The 19,524-nt window shown below is 46.1% G+C and overlaps 1 protein-coding gene across 1 annotated transcript in view; it reads right to left on the minus strand.

Moving 5' to 3' along the window:
- The window catches only part of KCNQ3 (potassium voltage-gated channel subfamily Q member 3), a 55,913-nt gene extending 37,104 nt beyond the window's left edge, over nucleotides 1-18,809 (minus strand). The window contains exons 1-8 of the mRNA XM_021707073.1: nucleotides 18,631-18,809; nucleotides 17,480-17,570; nucleotides 15,285-15,411; nucleotides 11,008-11,180; nucleotides 6,334-6,489; nucleotides 4,705-4,815; nucleotides 2,749-2,844; nucleotides 1,061-1,155 (exon numbers count right to left, since the gene is read on the minus strand). Of these exons, the coding sequence (XP_021562748.1) occupies nucleotides 1,061-1,155; nucleotides 2,749-2,844; nucleotides 4,705-4,815; nucleotides 6,334-6,489; nucleotides 11,008-11,180; nucleotides 15,285-15,411; nucleotides 17,480-17,570; nucleotides 18,631-18,809 (1,028 nt within the window). The remainder of the gene's footprint in view (nucleotides 1-1,060; nucleotides 1,156-2,748; nucleotides 2,845-4,704; nucleotides 4,816-6,333; nucleotides 6,490-11,007; nucleotides 11,181-15,284; nucleotides 15,412-17,479; nucleotides 17,571-18,630) is intronic.
- Nucleotides 18,810-19,524: the final 715 nt, after the last annotated feature.

The raw sequence follows: 19,524 nt of genomic DNA on the forward strand, positions 1-19,524 counted from the left end.
GAGATTGGTTTCAGGTCCTATTATGAGTGTGTGGAAGGATGATGAGGGCATGGGGGAAGCCCCTCACCTAGTATTGGGCCATACGATGGTCCATTGAATCTGCAGACACATGACAGCTGCTTCCGAGTAGGTCCAGCCCTGGGTCTGAGGCTAGCTGTCTATCTACCTTTCCTTTCTAGTCACTGGTCCTAGGAGTCTAGCATCCTACCCACAAACTTCATCTGAGCTCAGGTCACCAGTATCTAAATCCTGGAAAGGAGCAGCCTATTTTGGAAGTCCAAGCTGTGATAAGACTACGGGTTTTGGAGGTCTCCAGCTACGGTTGTCCTTAGTTCAAATGTCCAAATATCCTGAGCCTGACTCAGCTTGCATATCTATAGGAGGGGCCTGGAAATACAGACCATTTGACCTGTCTCCAGGTGTAGGTTGTGGGCCATTGTGTCAGACTCTCTTCGAGGCTCCTGTCTGAGATGTGTTGACCTCTACACTTTCATTAGAATTGCTGAAGGTAGATGCCAGATCTGCATTTTCATAAAATGCCCATTGATTCTAAAATACTTTAACATTTGAGAACCTCTGATTTATCTCATAGGGTACCTGAGGATTAAATGAAATATGAACTTGAATACCTAGAACATATTGGACATCCAATGCATATTAAATTCCCTCTCCTTTTTCCTCCTTGTTGACCATGGAGAGAGGTTCTTAGTTTTCTCCAAAGCCTTTAATTCAATTTCCTACCTCTGAGAACACAAAACAGCATCTTTATGAGCCACTCCATGCTGACTAGCTGGAAACCCCTGGACATACACTGGTATCATCTGGGGGTGCTTTAAAAAATACCGATGCCTGGGCCTCAGCCCTGAGGATTTTGACTTAATTAGCTTGAGATGTGGCACCTAGATTTTTTTAAGCTCCCAGGTAATTCTAATATGCAGCCCAGGTTGGGAACCATTGCCCCAAAGGGTGTCATCTAGGGAACCATGAGATCAAAGACAAACACAGACCACAGGAGGGATAGTCAGTCATGCCTTGAGTATTCAGATGAGCCATCACTTGCCTGAAGAATGGAAAAGAGACAATGGATTCATAAAACCTCCATGTTGCCACCAGGTCAATTCTGTTGGGGTTGGTAGCATAATACCTCCAGGCAGCCTGATGAGGAGAAAAGGGACAGGAATGACCTGATACCATCTGAAACTTTCACGTAGAGTCCCACAACATTAAAACCATTTTAAAGCCCTTGACTTCTAACAATTTGAATGTGCACTGAGCTAACTTTCAGAAAAGATGAGATTCTTGGCTTTTTGTAGCTTCTTTGGGAAGAAAACTTCCTTGACCACTCTGGAGCTATAACTGGTGTTGTGGAGAACAATTGAAGTGGAAGGAGTGAAGTCCCTAAAAGAAACAGGAACTACTCTTTCCAGAGACTTCTCAGTCAAACAGAAAACAAAGGTTTTTGTACCACTTCTGGGTGCAAGAGGGGCACCTAGGAGACAAGACTTTGATACTAATATCCTAGAATCTCTGGGACACTCTGACGATTTGGGGTTTGAGGGTATAAATGGGTAGAAACTTGGAACCTGGACTGACCTAGAAACAACAATATGTAGGATGCCATGATGTACCATACTGTGTTCAACTGGACACAAGCTCACTAGTGGGGGGGCCGTGTCTCAAGCATTCAGGTAACTGTCATTAGGACACTCTACTGTCCTATTCACTGTGCTCCCACGCTCCCAACAGCTTATAACGTAAAGCAGGAACCCCCTCTGAAGCATAAGAGGGAAGATTTCTGTCTCTCTCACCATGTCTCACTGCTTCCCCCAAGCCTTAGCCCATGTGGGGTGAATGATAGAGATGGAGAGCAGATGGGTGCATCCCCTTGTCTACTGGGCAGGAAAAATGGGTGAAGTGGTCCAATATTTTGTACATGTAGGCATCTCCTTCTCTCTTCACTATGGGCTCTCTATCTTTGGCAGATGTGAGGAAGTCAGTTCTCCCTGTAGCTGATTGGCTAAATACCTAGACTTTAGGCTGACTCTCCCCTTTGGGTCCCTAGGTCAAGTGTGGTGTGGGGAGTAGAAAGGGAAGAACGTCTAGTACGGCCCCACCTCCAAGCCAAATTCCCAACCCCAACATGATCAGCAAAAAAGCTGATGGGTTGATCCCCGAGCTCTGTGTATTTTTCTTGCTTGGCTTAGAAATTGAACTCTCGGAGAGAGTGATAGGATTGCCATCTTCTGTATACAGAGAGACAGGTCATATTGATACCCACGGAAACTCCCATGGCCATCCACAAGCAAGCATGTGCCTGCTCCTGTCTGGGCAGACACACATACTGGCATACAGACAAGCACACACAGACACACACAGAGACACACGCATACACATAGGCACACACAGGTACACACAGACACACAGACAGGCACATGCAGACACACACAGAGACACACATACAGACACACAGGCATACACACAAACACACATAGACACACACAGACACCCAAAGACCCATACACAGGCACACAAAGAGACACACATAGGCACACACACAAGCCCATGCAGACACACACAGACAGACACACAGATACACAGACATACAGACACACACACAGACACATACAGAATCCTGGGTCCCATCCCCAGTTCATGAGCATGCCTCCTTCTTTGTGTGCGTGTGCGCACACACACCTTCACACAAACACCACAGATCTTAGTCCTGTTCCATTTCATTCCCAGACAGACCTGAATGAGCTCAGCAGCTGGCTTCCTCCTTTTCTCAAAGTGCTTCTGACGATGTTGCTCCTGCACCTTGAGTGCCAGCCCGGACCCCAGGATGCCCTGGAGGGAGAGGTAGGCAGCCAGTCAGCCCCACCCGGACTCTCCTAGAGCCCAGGCCCCACTGCCAGGGGACGGGGACTTGTAGGGCTCAGTGGCCCACCTAGGCCCCACAGTGACAGCACTGCATGAAAAGGGGAAGAAGAAAAGATAGCTTCCTTCTTTTGGAGGGAGCAGGGATCTTGGCTAAGTGGAAGGAGCCTTGAATTCAGGAAGGCCTGGCTCTGTCACTTTCTAGCTATAACACCCTGGGCAAGCCTCTTAGCTGGGCAGTATCTCAGTTTCTTCTACAAGGAGGTGGGATCATCTTACTCACCTCATGATTTTGTTAAGGAAAAAGTGAAATAGGAATTGCTTAGGCAGGGGTGTCACACAGAATAGATGCCCAGTCAGTGCTGATTGAATTTTTAAACTCTTTTAGCTGCTTGAACCATTGGCCAATACTTTCGCTATAGCCAGGGCTTCCCAGAATTGGGATCTGTTTTCGTTCCTGGGTCAGACTCGCATGTGGATTCAGAGGATAAAAGCACATATTTTTCAGGCTGAAAGAGAACTTGAGGATCCTGGAGCAACTCAACACCCCTCACCTGCTTCATTGATAAGAAAACTGAGATTCAGGAAGGTCATATGTCCAAGGCCAAATAGCTTAGGAAAAAAAATTGCTTAGGAAAAAAACCAGACAAGTAGGGCTCCTATTAGAGAAAGCATTTTACCAACAAAAGAATTGAAGGTAAGGGAGGTGGCAGAGAGATCCTTATTTAAGAAAATGTTTTTCACGCTTTGTGATTAAGAGCCAGGCTATAGAACCAGTGGACTTGGGATTTCGGGTGCTATAACTCAGTAGGCTTGTGACTGTGAAAAAATTGCTGGCCTAATCAAGGCTTGGTATTCTCATCTGGAAAATGGAGATAAATACAGCACCTAACTCATAATGTTGCCTTGAGAATTAAACAAAAAGATGCTGGTAAAGCATTAGGCATGATTCAGTCACACTGTAAGTTCAATCCATGCAATTTATTATTATTTACTTATCCAGTTTGAGTTGGAGTCTCACTCTGCCGCCCAGGCTGTAGTGCAGTGGCACCCTCATGGGCACCACAGCCTCAACCCGCTGGGCTCAGGTGATCCTTCTGCCTTAGCCCTCCATGTAGCTGGAACCATAGGTATGCACCACCACGCCCGGCTGATTTTTTGATTTATTATAGAGACAAGGTCTCACCAAGTTTCCCAGGCTCATCTTGAACCCTTGAACTCAGGCAGTCCTTTTGCCTCTGCCTCCCAAAGTGCTTGGATTACAGGCGTGAGCCACCTGTTATGACATTTCTGGACCCAGGGCTTTGGGTCAGTTGTTTCATCTTATGTCAAGACTTACTCTTGAGGGAGATATATTTCTTTTTACCTAAGCCAGTAAATGACAGGGCAGGGGAAAGGAGCTCATATGTATGAAGGGTCCACTCTGAAGGAGACTCTTGGAATACATGAATGGAAAGCATTATCCCAGCCTCCAAGGAGCTCTCATGGTGTCCTGAGGGAGGCAGCTATGACGATGGAGAATCCTAACATGGGGCCAGGAATGCCTTATGGAATTATGACCAGAGGGGGAAGCCACTCAGTGAACCCAACGGAGGCAGCATTAGGAGAAGAGTTAACATTTGGAGAACTCAATCCTGGGAAAGGGAAACAGTACAGGCCAGGGTCCAGGCAGGACTCTCACGCTTAAGGGAATGAACAGGGAGTCAATAGGGCTTAGAATTTAGGGTATGAATGGATGGAAGATGAGGTTGGAAAGTTGAGCCAGGGCCACGCAGTGAGGAGTCCTGCATGACAGTCACACTGGGGATGTTCTACACGGAAGGTACTTACCGCTGGAAGGGCAAAAAAGGAGACTCCGATTAAGGAAAAGGTGGCAGCAATCAGACGGCCTTCCCACGTTTTGGGGGTCTTATCTCCATAGCCAATGGTAGCCAGTGTGATCTGAAGACAGAAGGGTTCAGACGTGGGCACTCCATGGAGAGGAAAATCAGTGACCTGGAAACAGCCTGGGCAATGCTCCCATTTATAACAAGATTCCCATGGGAGAAAAGACATCAAGTACCAAGTAAATTTTATGGGGGCCTGGAGACTTGTTTACAAGTTAAGGGTTTCCTACCTATAGTCAATCAGTCAACAAAGATTTCAACTTTCAATTGCAATTGCATGTGTGTGTGTGTGCATGTGTATATATTTGCAAATGCATGATTTTATATAAAGCCATATTTATAAATATGTGTGTGCTTGTGAGTGGATTGGTATGTATTATGTGTGCATATCTAATGTCTGTGCACTGTTTGGCGTATGTTGCATATTCCTCTGTGCATTGACATATTTATGTTATCAGTACCCATGTATTTATGCACATGTGTCTGCATGTGGAGGGCAGAATTTCAGAGCAGTTAACAGTGTGGCCTCTGGAGCGTGACCATCTGACTTTCAGTCCCAGATCAGCCACTGAATGGCTGGTGGAGAGACACTGAATTAGTTACTTAACTTTTTCATGCCTCAATTTCTCCATTTATCAAAAGAAGATCATAATAGAAGTTGTTTGAATTAAAGTATGTTAATAAATTCAACGTGCTCAGAGTGATACGCTGAAGCAAAGTAAGCCTTCAGTAAATGTTAGCTTTAGTTTTAGCTGTCCTTGTGGGTGTAGGGATGGGCACACAGGTCCGTGTGTACACATGTGTGTCTGTCACTGGGTTTCTTTGCACACGTATGACTTGACTGATAAGAGCCTATGACTAATAAGGTAAGGTCCCAAATGATCATGCAATTGGACTGTCCCAAACCCTGGCTACTACTTCTCCTCCCCCACCTCCTCCTCCTCCTTCTTCTTTTTGAAAGCTGATGGGGATAAATCCATCAGCTTTTTTTTGTATTTTCAATGGCAAGATACTCAGAAGGAAGGAATGAGGCCATTAGTGCTGTTCAGTGAAGAGTCTGAGTGGACTTCAGCATGATTTGAGGGTTACAGCTAAGGCTGCTCTTACAGAGGAGTACTCCTCCAGAAGGATGCATCCCAGAGCCCATGATCACTTTGAGCTACATTATTTGTATGTTTATTTTTGTGGTGAAAGATCAGCCATGCACAGGGTACAAAATGCAAAAGAAACAAAAGGATCAGGAGTGAAGAGCACATGCCCCTCCCTGCTGTCTCCCGGCCACCCACCTCCTTCTAGAGGCACCTGTGTGTCCCTCCAGTCTGTGCTTAGACAAACACACAGGTGAGTTCAGCCTGCCTGCGGAGAAAACCTTGACTTTTTACAGACAGTAGGAAAAAGTCCATTCCCGGTGCACACCCTGATGGACCAGTCTCCTTCCAGTAGGTTCAGAGGTGGAAGAGGTCTAACTCCTGTCTCTGATTGCAGAATGCAGCTGCCCAGGCTATGCCCATCACCGCCCTCTGCCTCTAGCAGTCAACCCCTCCCAGGGTTGGCCTTCAAGGCGGTGACTCACCAGACCCCACCAAAGGGCATCTGCATAGGTCTCAAACTCCTCTTTCATCTCCTCTCCTTGGGCATCCACCTCCGGCACATCTTTCTCAACCAGGTAGACAAGAAATGAAGAAAGGATGAGTGTCAGGAAACCGATGTACCAGGCAGTGATGAGTTCCTGGAAGAGCAAACAGTGGACAAGAGAAGTGTTCGTCAGGTAGATGCTGGCAACAGACACACTGGAGTTGGAGTCTAAGATTCTCTGTGACTGTGGGCAAATGACTCACCTTCTCTGATTCTCACCTCCCTTCGTTGTAAAATGAGATCTGCAATATGGTCATAAGTTCCATTGTTAACTAACAGAATATGTGTATGGCTCTAGGAAGATTACTAGCTTAAGGTGACCTTGATATCCCAGCTCAAAAGGCTTCACAGGAAGGCAAGAAGGCAGGAAGAACAGACTGCTGCCTCTGAGACAAGATTCAGGACTCAGGAGATGCAATTCCATGCAGGACTATGCAGCGCAAGGAGAAAACTCAGTGTCACCAGGAAACCAACAGCAAGGGAGAGTTAGCATGGCAGAGTGGACAGATCTGTGGACAGGGACCCAGCGCCACCACCAGTTTACAGTGTGGCCCTAGAAAAATTACCCCTTCTTCCCCTGGACTCTGTATCCTTATTTTTAAAATAAAGGAACTGGACCACAGAGTTTCTGAATGTGTTGCTCTGTGACTATGAACAAATACCTATGCCACAGGTGGTATGCAGATACACTGTTTTTATGCGAAATAATGATTTAGAACATAGGAAAAATAAGCATAAGTAACACAGACATCCTGTGATCTCATGAAGATGATCACATGATAGACTGGAGCATATGACTAAGTAAACAAGAGTAAGGTTTTAATGAACAGTGTTAATAGTAAGAGGGCAAAGTTCAGCAAGTCCCTGAAGTTTCTGAAAACCCTGATGGCGTCAGTCCATAATGCTCTTACCTGCTCCAACATTCTCCAGTTCTCTCATTTGATTCCCATTTCTTTTTTTTTTCCTCTTTTTAAAATTGTTTTAAGCTTTTTATTTTAAAGATGTGGGGTGCAATTTCGGGTTAGGTATACAAATGGTCATTGTACAGATAAAGTTTGGACCTCAATTTGGTCCCCACTTCACCTGGTTTGGTTTAGCATGGTAGGTTGTGTGAGAAGAAAGTCAAGGTCATTGGTGAACACAATCTGGAGACTTAAGTCTGTCTGTCATTCCTGCTGACTCATTGCAGAGAACAAAGTTGTCCATACTGATGTCCTTCCTATAGCTGACCATCTCGGCCAGCTGGCTGCCTTTCTGGGTCAGTAGAGTTTGCTCACAAGGTTACTGCTGGCTTCCCAATATGACTTTGTTCACATGAGTTGGGAGGCTGGATCCACCACATGAGACCAACCAAAGAGCATGGAGTCATCTTCCGACTCGTGCCGCCTTCATTATGAGTTTTTTTCCTAGATGTTTGTTCCCCAAATTAAAGACAGAGTCCAGTTGTAGTCTTTTAATTCTTCTCTCATGTCAGTTCGCCCTACAGCAGAGAGCGAGGTCAGCCTAGATAGTATCGGTAATCCAGCCAGTCCAAGGGTCTGCCCTGCAGGGGGTTTGAGAAGGCAGAGGTCCATGGGTGAGTCCTTCCTCAGTGGCTGCCTAAGCGTGTGCCTTCTGCCTCTGCAGTGCGGTTCCAGTGTTTCCACATTTCTCCATCTCCTCTGCTTCCCAAATGCAAGTCAGGAGTTTCATCGGTTGATGAACCAGAGAAACGGTTGGGTGTTTATATGTGCACGGAAAAAACTGACTGTTTCGGATTATTTAGAGATGGCATGATGGCCACCAGTGAGGAGTGGAAATGAGTCCCGATTCTGTACTTTGCAGTCATTTAAGAGGCTATTTAGGGCAGTTCTGACTTTAGACATTTTTGCCAGCAGCTCTGTGGCAGAAACTGTGACTGTCCCACAGCAGCCATCAGCTCCTCCACCTGCCAAGGCTCCCCTGCCACCAGGTCAGGGCTAAGGGACTGGGGCCCAGTCAACATGGGGAAGTGATGGGAGCAAGTCCTTTCCTGTCCCTTAAGTTCATTCTGCAGGATCATCCAGGCCCCTCCTTCCCTGCCTCAGTGACTCAAGGCCTCATATTCAAGACAGATGAGGCCCACCCAGCACATATCAAACACAGTATGAGAGAGAAGACGTTGATGTTTTTTGCTGGGTGGTGGAAGGTCTAGGGCCTATTTGTTCTGGGAGCAGAGCCTTACCTATCCTAACTAATAAAAGCATTAACCTGAAAGTTTAACCCTGTGTGATAGAGCTGCCCACTCTTCATCTCTGTGTGTCCAGAGGAGTCAAGTCCAGAATTTTCCCCAGAGTATAATGAATGAATGAAGAAATGAACTGATAAATGTTTGTGTACCATAGCCCCTGGCAACTTCCTTGGAAAGAGCTTCCTCCTGGCTCTGGCAGTACAAGCCTTCATGAAGACTCAAAACATAAACTTTGGAGTTTATCAAAAAGCTTGCAAACCTAAGTTCGTGTGCCGAGAGCTCTAGTCAGGAGTCTTTTCCCACCTTGGGAAAGAATCCCTGCCTCAGCAGGGTCTGGCTGCGGTGTGATCCTATCCTTCCTCAGGAATTACATCACAAACATCAATGGTCACTGGAAATACATGGCAAATAGTCAGCAGATGCTAGGTTCTGTTATAATCTGATAAAGCACAGGAAAAGGACTGAAATCATTTTTAGCACCGATTTCCACCAGTGCTTCTAATCCACTCAGCTCCCTCAATACAAGTTTATGGCTGAAACCAGGAGGGTTCTGTGAATGTGTCCTCTGATAAAAGATAAAATAGGAGATCGGGAGGAAAAAAGACCTCTGAAAAGGATGCTCTGACCTTACTCACTCTATGGCTAGAGGTAGCACAAATAGGGAATGAAACATTGATGGCAAGAAACTGCATTCTAAGTGGAAAGATTCCCAGGAATTTTATGCTTTCATTTATTTTATTTATATATTTATTTGTATGGTGTGTGAGGATGAGCCTATGTGGAATAATAAACACTACTGTTAGTGAGTACCCACTCCTTACCAGGCGCTTAAATGCATCTTTTTCATGTGAGCAGCCAGGGAGATTCATGATTTTACGACTGAGGAAGCTTATAAAAATAGCTCCATCCTTAAGGTCTTACAGCTAAAAGGCGGCCGAGATGAATTTTAAACAAGCTGCTGTCTGACATCCATGTTCATATTTAGTTTACTATGAGATGTTATCTCACAGAAAACCACACCCTAATATCTGGGCACATATAAGAAACAGGATCTGTGTGGGTATTTTCTGGAGTATGTCCAGTTAGAGGTGGTGTGGTCTAAGCTCCCTAATGTCAAATCACACTAGGCTGACTGCTTCTGGTCCAGCTCCTCAGAAGCTGAGCCTGAGGCAGGGATTTAGATGCATGTAATATACTTGCAGGTAATTACTGAGGAGGTGGTCACAGGGTTCCCAGTAAACGGGATCTGGGTGAGACACCAACAGCAACTATGTGCCCATCACAATTGCCACAAGAAGATACTCTCCAGGACAAGAATGCAGGCTTGATTTTATACCCTTGAAGAACACCCATCCCTGGGGTTTCTCCCTCTGATTTCTCTTCTTAGGCATTTTCCCTGCCTGAACAGGGGTTTACCTGTATTCCTCCAAGATTTAGCTAAAGCAGCTAGGTTAAAACGAAGTGGTACCAAAGGCTTGGGTTAAGAAGAGGAAAGAAACAGGGGTACCACGAATCCAGATAAACCAGATTCTAGTTGCTCGGGTTTCATATCTGTTAACTACTCTGGAAAGGGAATGGACTAAGTTCCATCTCTCCTGGCTTCTGATCCACCTTGGAGAGCCAAGCACTACCACAGCCACTAGTAGCAAACCACTGGACATGGACTCTGGAACCAGATTGCCTGGTACCCTAGGCAGATAGTTCCTCTTTCTGTGTTTGCTTCCTCATCAGTGTTCGGGGTGACAATAGTGTCTGACTCATGGGTGAGCTAGTTGGTGTCAAACACTAAGTTCTAAGCACTGCGCTTTGGGCTTTACATAATAACAACAGCAACTGAATGATTTCTATGAGTGGGGTACTTTTTGAGTGCTCTTTACATGACAATTCATTTCATCCTCACACTCACCCTATGAGGTAAGTACACTATCATTCCAATTTTGTAAATGCAGACACCAAGACAGAGAGAGGTCACAAAAATTCCCAAAGTCACACAGGTAGAGTATGGATGGATTCAAACCATTCTGTGTGACTCCTAAGCCTTTTCTTCCTGCTGCATGTGGCCTTGAATGAGCTTATTTCATCCTTCCAACAATCTGGAGGAATAGGCATTACTATCCCAATTTTAAAAGTGAGAAAACTGAGGGTCAAGATGGGTGAGTGACTTGGCCAAAGTAGTTGGCATCAGGTGAAGCCAAGACCTAAGCTCAAATCTACCCTTTCCTGCTCCCTACACCACATCTGCTCATACCCTCCTCTTCCCTCTGTTCCTCCTCCCCCCTGTTATCATCATCAATGGCAACAGAATGACCACTCTCTGGGGACCCTGTAGGGGAAGGGGTGCTGCAGAAGGGCACAGGTGGGTGAGAAGTCCATGTGGTCTTATAGCTTTTCCATGATACTTACTTTGCTGTGGGCACAGATGGCCGAGCCCAGGAGCTTCCAGGTGCCACCCCTCCGGTCCATCCGTAGCATTCGCAGGATCTGCAGGAAGCGCAGGCTTCGCAGGGAGGTGGCCAGGACATTGCCCTGGTTTCCCACGGCAACCACAGGCACAGAGGCAATCAACACAAAGATGTCTGGGAGAGAAAACAGAGAGTGGTAGAGAAGGGAGAAGGTCAAGAGAAGGTAACAGCATCATCATGGGTGCTGTCTGCCAGCAGACAAGCATGTGCTGAGTGGTGGACACTCTAAGCATTGTCGTGTTGAATCTAGACATCAACCACATGTGGTAAGTAAGATTACTCTCCTGTGATGACTGGTGAGGAAACAGAAGCTCTGAGTATGAGTGCCTTCCCATGACCACACAGCTGGAAGTAGTTGCATTGGGATTAGACACAGGCCTGTCAACTCCAACGGGGGCTCTAAATCCCAGAGTGGCAATTTCCCAAGGCCCCCCCAGTGTACTTGAGATTCACTCTCAGGCTGGGAGGGGATCTGGGGCTGCTCAAGTTAGGGAGGTGAAGCCTGAAACTCAGACATTTAATATGGATTTCTCTTTAAAGCATCACCTGAGACGGGAAGTTGGGTGAAAATCACTTATCAGAAGATGACCTTAGGAAGCAGAAGTGAAGGGAGGAGAAAAGAGAAAGAGGAAAAAGTAAGGGGCCCTTATCAAGGTCACTACTGTGTCCTTTGAGCTGCAGGCAGATCTCCCAAGATCAGTTGTCTAAAAAACTTGGAGGCTGGGTCATCTGTCCTATGGCTCTTGCCTCCTGTTGGCTGAAGGTCACTCCTGGGATTGTTTGTGCCCTCACACTTCTACATTCGCCTAGTGATCTATCTGAGCTTCAGAGAAGGTTTGTGGAAAGAAGTAAGGCCCATCCATGATGGAGGACACCGGTATGAGGAGGTGACATAGAAATGTCCACAACAGCTGAGGCTGAAATCAGAGGTGGGCCAAGAGCATGAGACATTTCTAACAGAGCTAAGCAGGACCCTGAAGTCAAATAATCTAGTATGGAAGAGAGGAGAATTGGTCTCTTCTCTGTTCCCTTCAGTGGCACCCAACACTCATATCAATGATCTTCCTCCTGTCCTGCAAAGGGCCAGCAAGTGAAAAGGATCCCATGGCCAAGTAAATTTGGGAAAAAAACCTTGAAACTTAAAAATTTATTAATGTTATGTATTTTTATTGTTATTAATTTTTTAACATAATAATTATACATTTTTATGGAGTTCACAAGACTGCTAAAAGCCTTTAATATGCTAACATGCATTGTGGCTCTTACTCATACAAATGAAGTACAGTCTTTCCCAAGAGATTCTATATTCTATATGGCCAGGTGTGGTGGCTCACACCTGTAATTTAAGCATTTTGAGAAGTCGAGGTGAGAGGATTGCGTAAGCCCAGGAGTTTGAGACCAGCCTGGGCAACATGGCAAGACTTTGCCTCTACCAAAAAAATAAAAAAATTAGTCAGGCATGATGGTGTACACCTGTAGTCTCAGTTACTCGGGAGGCTGAGGTGGAAGGATCACCTGAGCCCAGAAAGAGTCCAAGTTCCTTAAAGCCCTCTGTGGCCTGGTCCCTGGGAACCTACCAGAATTCTGTGTAGTTTGATGAGCAGACAGTGTTCTGTCACTCCTCCACATCTTTGTATGTTCTGCTCTTTGAGCTTGGCAGACCTTTTTCAATTCACATCTAGATACTTTTGCCAGAAAAGCTGATGTCTTTTCTACCTTATTAAGGTGTCCTCCATATATGCCTAGCTTCTCAGAAAACCTAAGGGTCAAATATCTGGATACTAATGTGTCTGCATCATGGGCCAGGCTTCTCAGATTATCTCTGCAAAGCTACCCACCTACCACGTTTGTAGAAGAAAAACAAAACGACATCCAGATGCATAGTAAATGCTGTGGTCTATGATGCTCTGACAATGGCAGATCTGATGCATCCACACCCACAATGGCAGGGTCTGAGGCTGCTTCAAGTATGGAGGCCATGATGTTCATGGGCATGATAGCCATTGTCTTGCCTAACACACAGACAAAAGCAACATTTCCTGCAAGGGCCACATGACGTGAGAAGCGAAGATGAACAGGGTGGAAGACACAGGAACACCAGGAAAGATGCCAGCAAGGGTGGTGTGACATTCCAGGGAGGGTGGGCAAGGGCTTGGCACTCTGTGACTGCAGGCCATCAGGGAATAGTGGACACTGCCCTATGGGGGCTGCACCCATTCAGTAGTGGTCCAGGTTCCATATGCCGGGATATTCTCACCCTGGGGGAAAACTTCTTTGAATCTGAGCACAACCTATCACAAGGCTACCTTCCCAACCCCAGCCTACAGGACTTCTACTCAGCATCATATAGGTCAGACCAAAGAAGAAAATAAAGTCTTCTTAAGGCTTTTGCACTTGCAAAATGCAGAATAAAGAGAAAGAGAAAGGAAGGGAAGGAAAGTAGGGAGCAGATACTGAAAGAGTGCAAAGGAAGAGAGAAGAAAGATGCAAAAAAAATAACTAGAAAAAGTCCTTCAAAATTGTACGCACATGTGCACACCCCCCCCATCACTTGAATTCAAAATTCTGGTGGAAAAAAAGACACCTTAAACTTCAGAAGTCCAATCTCAGTGGCAGGTGGGAACAAAGTGGTGGGATTTCAGGAGGGTGTGACCAAGGCAGTGCAGCCCAGGTTGCACGGAGAGGAGTTTGGGGGAGAGAAAGCAGGACATGGTTCAGATTTTCTTCTCAAGGCTGTCCACCTCTGAAGGGCTGTGCTGAGTTCTGAGACTCACTTTACAAAAAGCACAGCGAGGAAGGAGTAGCATGTTCAGGGGAGAGGGACTATGATGCTGAGAACATGTGATGTAAGCCACGACGATTGAAGCCACTAAGAACATTTTTTTATGGATACAAAAAAAGTCTGCAGGCGTGGAGAGGAGGAAGAAAATGGAGAGAATCAAATATTTGAAGAAAATCACCTATCTGACTTAAGATGGGATAAATATCTTGATAGGAGGTGACCACCCTGAGTGGGGGTATGCAATCAGAGTCTAGGTGACCACTTAAAGGCCGCCGCAGGGAACACAAGTACCAGAAAGGAGACCATGTTGGACTAAGGCCTTTGGAGGCCTTTGCAACCCTGACATTCTTTGACCCTGTAACTTTGACCCTTCCTAGGGATTCGAAGCGCCAAGACTCCTAGTCATCACCCAAGGAGGTTTTGTCCTGTCACTGCATGGATTTTAGCAGCATTTTTGGATGGGAACACTTGGGTCCACACTGTACCACTAGATCATTGAGCACTTCCACCAGATATACTATCAAAATATCTGCAACTGGAAAAAGGACTCCAGTGACACCTCTCAAAGCAACCTTCAGAACAAGATGCAAGGCCACACCTGGGTGTTAGGATGGTGTATGCTGTTTACCACCTAGGTGGTAAGCAGCATACACCATCCATGAGACTGAAAAATGACTCAGCTCTTTGAGCCCCAGTTTCCATCTCTGTAAAATGGGCACAACATGATCCTACAGGAGTCCATTCTCAGCCAGCAATGATGTCACATCAATAACTCAAAAAACAACAGATGATGGAGAGGATGCAGGGAAAAGGGAACACTTATACACTGTTGGTGGGAGTGGAAACTAGTACAACCTCTGTGGAAAACAGTGTGGCAATTTCTAAAAGATCTAAAAATCGACCTTCCATATGACCCTGCAATGCCCCTACTGGGAATATACCTGGAGGAACTCAAATCACTCTTTGAAAAAGATACCTGCACATGCATGTTTATTGCAGCATTATTTATAATAGCAAAAACATGGAACCAACTGTGCTGTCCACTGAAAGAGGACTGGATTTAAAAAATGTGGTACTTATACACAGTGGAATATTACACAGCCATAATAAAGGACAAAATTATGAACTTGACAGCAACTTGGTTGGATCTAGAGTCTATAATACTGAGTGATCTATCATGGAAACAAAGAACTGAGTGCCACATGTTTTCACTCATAAGTGGTCCTTGAACAACTGTTGTTAATACTATAAGAAAGGGATTGGCAGTCGTGGGAAACTGCCAGGAGAGGGAGGGGGCACACCTTATCAACAAGGGTACTTGTATATAAACATTTGTATAAACCCTGAATTGTACCTCATGTCTTTAAAATTAAAAATTAAAAAAAAGAGAGAGAGGGGGACACAGGTATCCATGAGGCTTGGGAATCAGGGCTTACCCAACATGCACAGGGGCTTCCTGGCAAACTTCAGCCGTCCCCGCCAGCCTTTGTATCGACAGCAACATCCTGCAGCCCAAATCCGCAAAGCAAACTCTGCTCCAAAGATGAAAATGGCAAACGTTTCCTGCATGGAAGACATGTGAAGGGGCACTGATGAACCAGGGCCCAGTTGTCGGGAACCAGCGATTTGGGCTATGACGGTCTGAAGAGCTACATTTCTGTTGTTGTTTCTGTTGTTTCATTGGTGAAGCTGGGGACAGGGGGAGGAGAACCGGTTGACCACCTCCATTCCGTGGGGAGACATCCTGTCCTCATTCTGATGTACTGTCCGTCCCTAACACCGTTAAACCTTGCAAGCTTTTGCCTGTGTTTTTGTTCCAGTGGATCATTTTGTAAAATCTCTTTAATGTACCAAAAACCCCCAAGAAGTGCAGTTGGGCTGAAAAGAGAGATATTGATGAAACACAACTTATGACGTCCACCCAGGGCCTGGCCCTGGCATTGCTCATGGTGGCTAACGGCTACCAGGCACCCCTGCAAGGGTTTTATACTAGTCTCCTCATCTTACTATTTTGAGAAACCAAGGCATGGGGTGATTAAACAAATTTCTTAAGGCCGTGCAGTGGCAAAGAAGGGCTCCCAGGCTGTAGTAATTAGGCTGCAGGGCCCCAGTGCTGAAAAGGAGGGTCACTGGGTCCCTCCTCTGCCCTCCTGACCTCCCTTGCTGATTAGACATGGACACCTTCCTCTCTGTCTCTCTCTCTCTTTCGTGACCATCTTGGGAACCTTGAAGCATTGCTGCTCCTCAGAAATCCCTGAAACCTAGTTCCTGGAACTGGACGGTGTCCAAGGGTTTCCCCACTCAGGTCTCAGTTCTGGGCCGTGAGATTGTAAACAGCTGCCCTTGGAAGGAACCTGCTGACCCTGGTGCTGCAATGGCAGGGCCTGAGTGAGGGAAACGCTGCTTGTCTGTGAGCCCAGCTGGAGGCCTGCACCTTCCCCATGGTAGAGGCCAGAGCTGCATTCCTCCCCTGTGTAGAGGCTGGGACTGCACCTCTTCTCTTCATAGAGCCTGAGCTTGCACCCCTTCCCAGTGTATAGGGTGGGCCTGCACCCATTTTCTCTGTGTAGACGCTGGATCTGAACTCCTTCACCATGTAGAGGCTGGGCTTGCACACTTTCCCTGTGTAGACACCAGGCCTATAACCCTTTCTGTGTACAGGCTGGGGCTGGACCATCTCCTGAGTAGAGGGTGAACACACACCCCTTCCCCGTGTAGAGGCCAGGCCTGTACCCTTTCCCTGCATAGATGGTGAACCTGCACTCTTTCCCTGTGTAGAGGCTGAGTCTCCACCTCTTCCCTGTGTAGAGAGAAGGCCTGCGCCCATTGTGTGTAAAGGGTGAGGCTTCACCTGTTTCTGGTGTGGAGAGCAGAGTCTCTGCAGTCTTCATCACCATAAAGAGGCAGGGCTGACTCCTAATCTAGCAAGTGTGCGGTCATTGAAGGGGCCAACTGACCAGTGCTGCCTGGGGTCACAGAAGGAGCCAGCCCTTCCTAGAGTCTCCTCTAGGCCAGGTGTTGGGGGTGGGGGGTGAGCCCACATCCATATTTGCTCCTCACTTGGCCTTCCATCTTTCAGACAAGGATGTGAGCCAGCAGAGTTAGGGGCCTGTTAAGTAGTCTGCCCAGGAATTCTAACCCGCACTCTCTCCACCATGCCACCTGAGGGGGAACAGAGAGTGAAGACAGGTGGAGGCCCCCGGAGGGAGGGCTTGGAGGCTTTACGTGGAAATGGAATTCTGTACTTGGCCTTGACGAGAATAAGAGATCCCTAGGGTTTAGGGAGAAGAATACTGGGGAGAAAAAACACAGACAGTTTTAAAAATGGAACATGCCTTTGTGTGAACTTTCAGAGGAGTGGGAAGCTGCACTTTATCAATTAATAATATGTGTTGGCATTTGCTTTGACCTTATTTATTTCCCCTTATCTGGAATGCAGAATAGCAAATCCTTATCAAAAATGTCATCCCTCACTCCATCTGTGTCCACCTCAAGACCTCACCAAGCAGTAGAGGCATTGCTTTTTCTTGCGTCTGGACTTGGTCCAGGGGGACCACCTTTTCATCACTGTGGATTTCAGTCAGAGGTGTTTACTCCAGAGCCCCATATCACGGTGGGTTGGCAATCCTACCAGCAACAGAAGCCAGTCTCCTGAGACGGTCTCATACTCCTTGAAGGTGGTCAAGACAGCCAGAATCAAGCACCCCAGGACAATCAGAAACCTAGAAGGGAAGAAGGAAGGAGACTAAGAAAACTTTGAGTCTTGGTTTGCTCTGAGGCTAAGATAGGGGACGGGGTCAGCCAGGATGAAACTTCAACTTTCACCAGACATTGTTATGGGCTACATATGTGATCTCACTTAATTTTCATGACGGACCTGAAAAGCAAGTAGGACGTATTATCCCAGTTAAAGAAAACAAAGGGAGAGAGGCTGAGTAATGTCAGCAAACTTTTACTTAGCCAGCTAGTTAGCAGAAGCAGCTAGTCAGAATTCAAACTAGATAACCTGAAGACCAAAAGTTAACACAAGGTTTGGTAAATCAACAAGAATATGAATTATTTAATAATGTGTCCTGCACATATAGGACTATAATTTTAAAATGTTTCCTTCGTATGAAGAAAGCACACAATTATTCCAAAGATTGATAAAATCAGCAAAGGCTTCTGTCACTATGTGTGAATATGATTTCTTTTTACATTCAATGGCTACCAAAGGAAAGCACGTCTTTTGATTGTGGAGTTTCAGGATTGGTTCTGAAATGCTAGGAAGAATAAAAACCACCACCCTGAGGAATCCAGATGCTGGTACTTTGAAATTCATAGAGAGGTCATCAGGTTCATGCCCTTGCCTGGGGCAGCAGCAAACTGCAGACAATTATTTAATATTAATGTCTTTAGAAACTCTGTTGTGTGGTACGTATGTGTATGTGTGCATGCCAGAGAGAGAGAGAGAAAGCTTTATTGTTTCCGTTTTTTTAAAAAAGTTCTCTCTTTTGGTAGAGAATCTTTGGTTCGCTGGTCAGTGTCAGGTCCCTTGGTTTCTAAGAAAAAATTTACAAGCTAGAGTTTATGTGTGAGGCTTGGTAGCATATACTTCAAGCTCTCCTACTCTGGGTAACCTTGCTCTCTGCCCCTCTATGTTCCATCCACATGTTTTTGGCTCTTGTTCATTCATTCAATCAATATTTATATGGCACTGGGGACACAGCTGGAACTCAGTGATGAATAACCTGGATCTGTCCTTATGACCTCACAGTCCAACCAGACAGAAAGCTCTCTCACAGTGTGACGGAAAAGACCATGATGCCAAGAGGAAGAAGATGTCTGTTCCTAGCCTTGGCTGGTGGAATCCCAAGTCCTGATCCTGATGTGGCAATCCTGGTCACATCTCCTGATCTGCAGACCTGAGTCTTTGTGTTTCCCATGCTGTCTAGGGACATAAGCATGATTCCCAACTCCATCCTGTGTTGAGCCATTTTACTTGAAATATGTGACTCTGATCCATGCTCAGAATCTGCCTTCTGTAAGCCTCATATCTTCTTCTCAGGTGATGATTATGATGAGGAGGACGAGGAGGAAGAGGATGTTGGCAGTGGGAGTGGTGGTGGTGCGGTTGATGATGGTAACAAAATCAACTCTCACCGCTACCACTTAGTGATTACCCACCACTTTCTGCATCATATATGCTCCCAACAACCTCTCGAGTTAGACATGACCATTCCCATGATAGAGACGAAGAAATTCATCAGAAAGAATTAGAATAACTGTGAGGTCAATGAAATGACCATGAAATTTAGACTCCAAAGACAGGCTCAAAAGAGGCTCTGGTGCTCTTTACATGATTTGGAGCAGCTCAATGACCAGAGCACCCCATCATATCCTCCACAGAATGGTAATAATGTACCTGCCCAGAGCTCACCACTGCTGAGAGGACCCCAGGAAATAATGTATGTGGGGAATTGTAGGGTCGACTGTTTTTAGGGGGGTAGTCCTCTCTCACAGACTCATGCTCATCTGCGGCCAGCCAGGCCCTGGAAAACATGCAGGGAACTTAGTCACCCTTGGAAGAGTCCACCAGTCCACACTTCAGTTCTCTCCAGACTTTATTCATTCGCAGGTTCTGTAGATGAGACCTGGATTAGAATCCTCTTTCTCCTCTTATGATCTGTGTGTTCT

This window comes from Carlito syrichta, unplaced genomic scaffold (assembly GCF_000164805.1).
Source record: "Carlito syrichta isolate Samal-C Ts95f unplaced genomic scaffold, Tarsius_syrichta-2.0.1 Scaffold316368, whole genome shotgun sequence".
Lineage (NCBI taxonomy): Eukaryota > Metazoa > Chordata > Mammalia > Primates > Tarsiidae > Carlito > Carlito syrichta.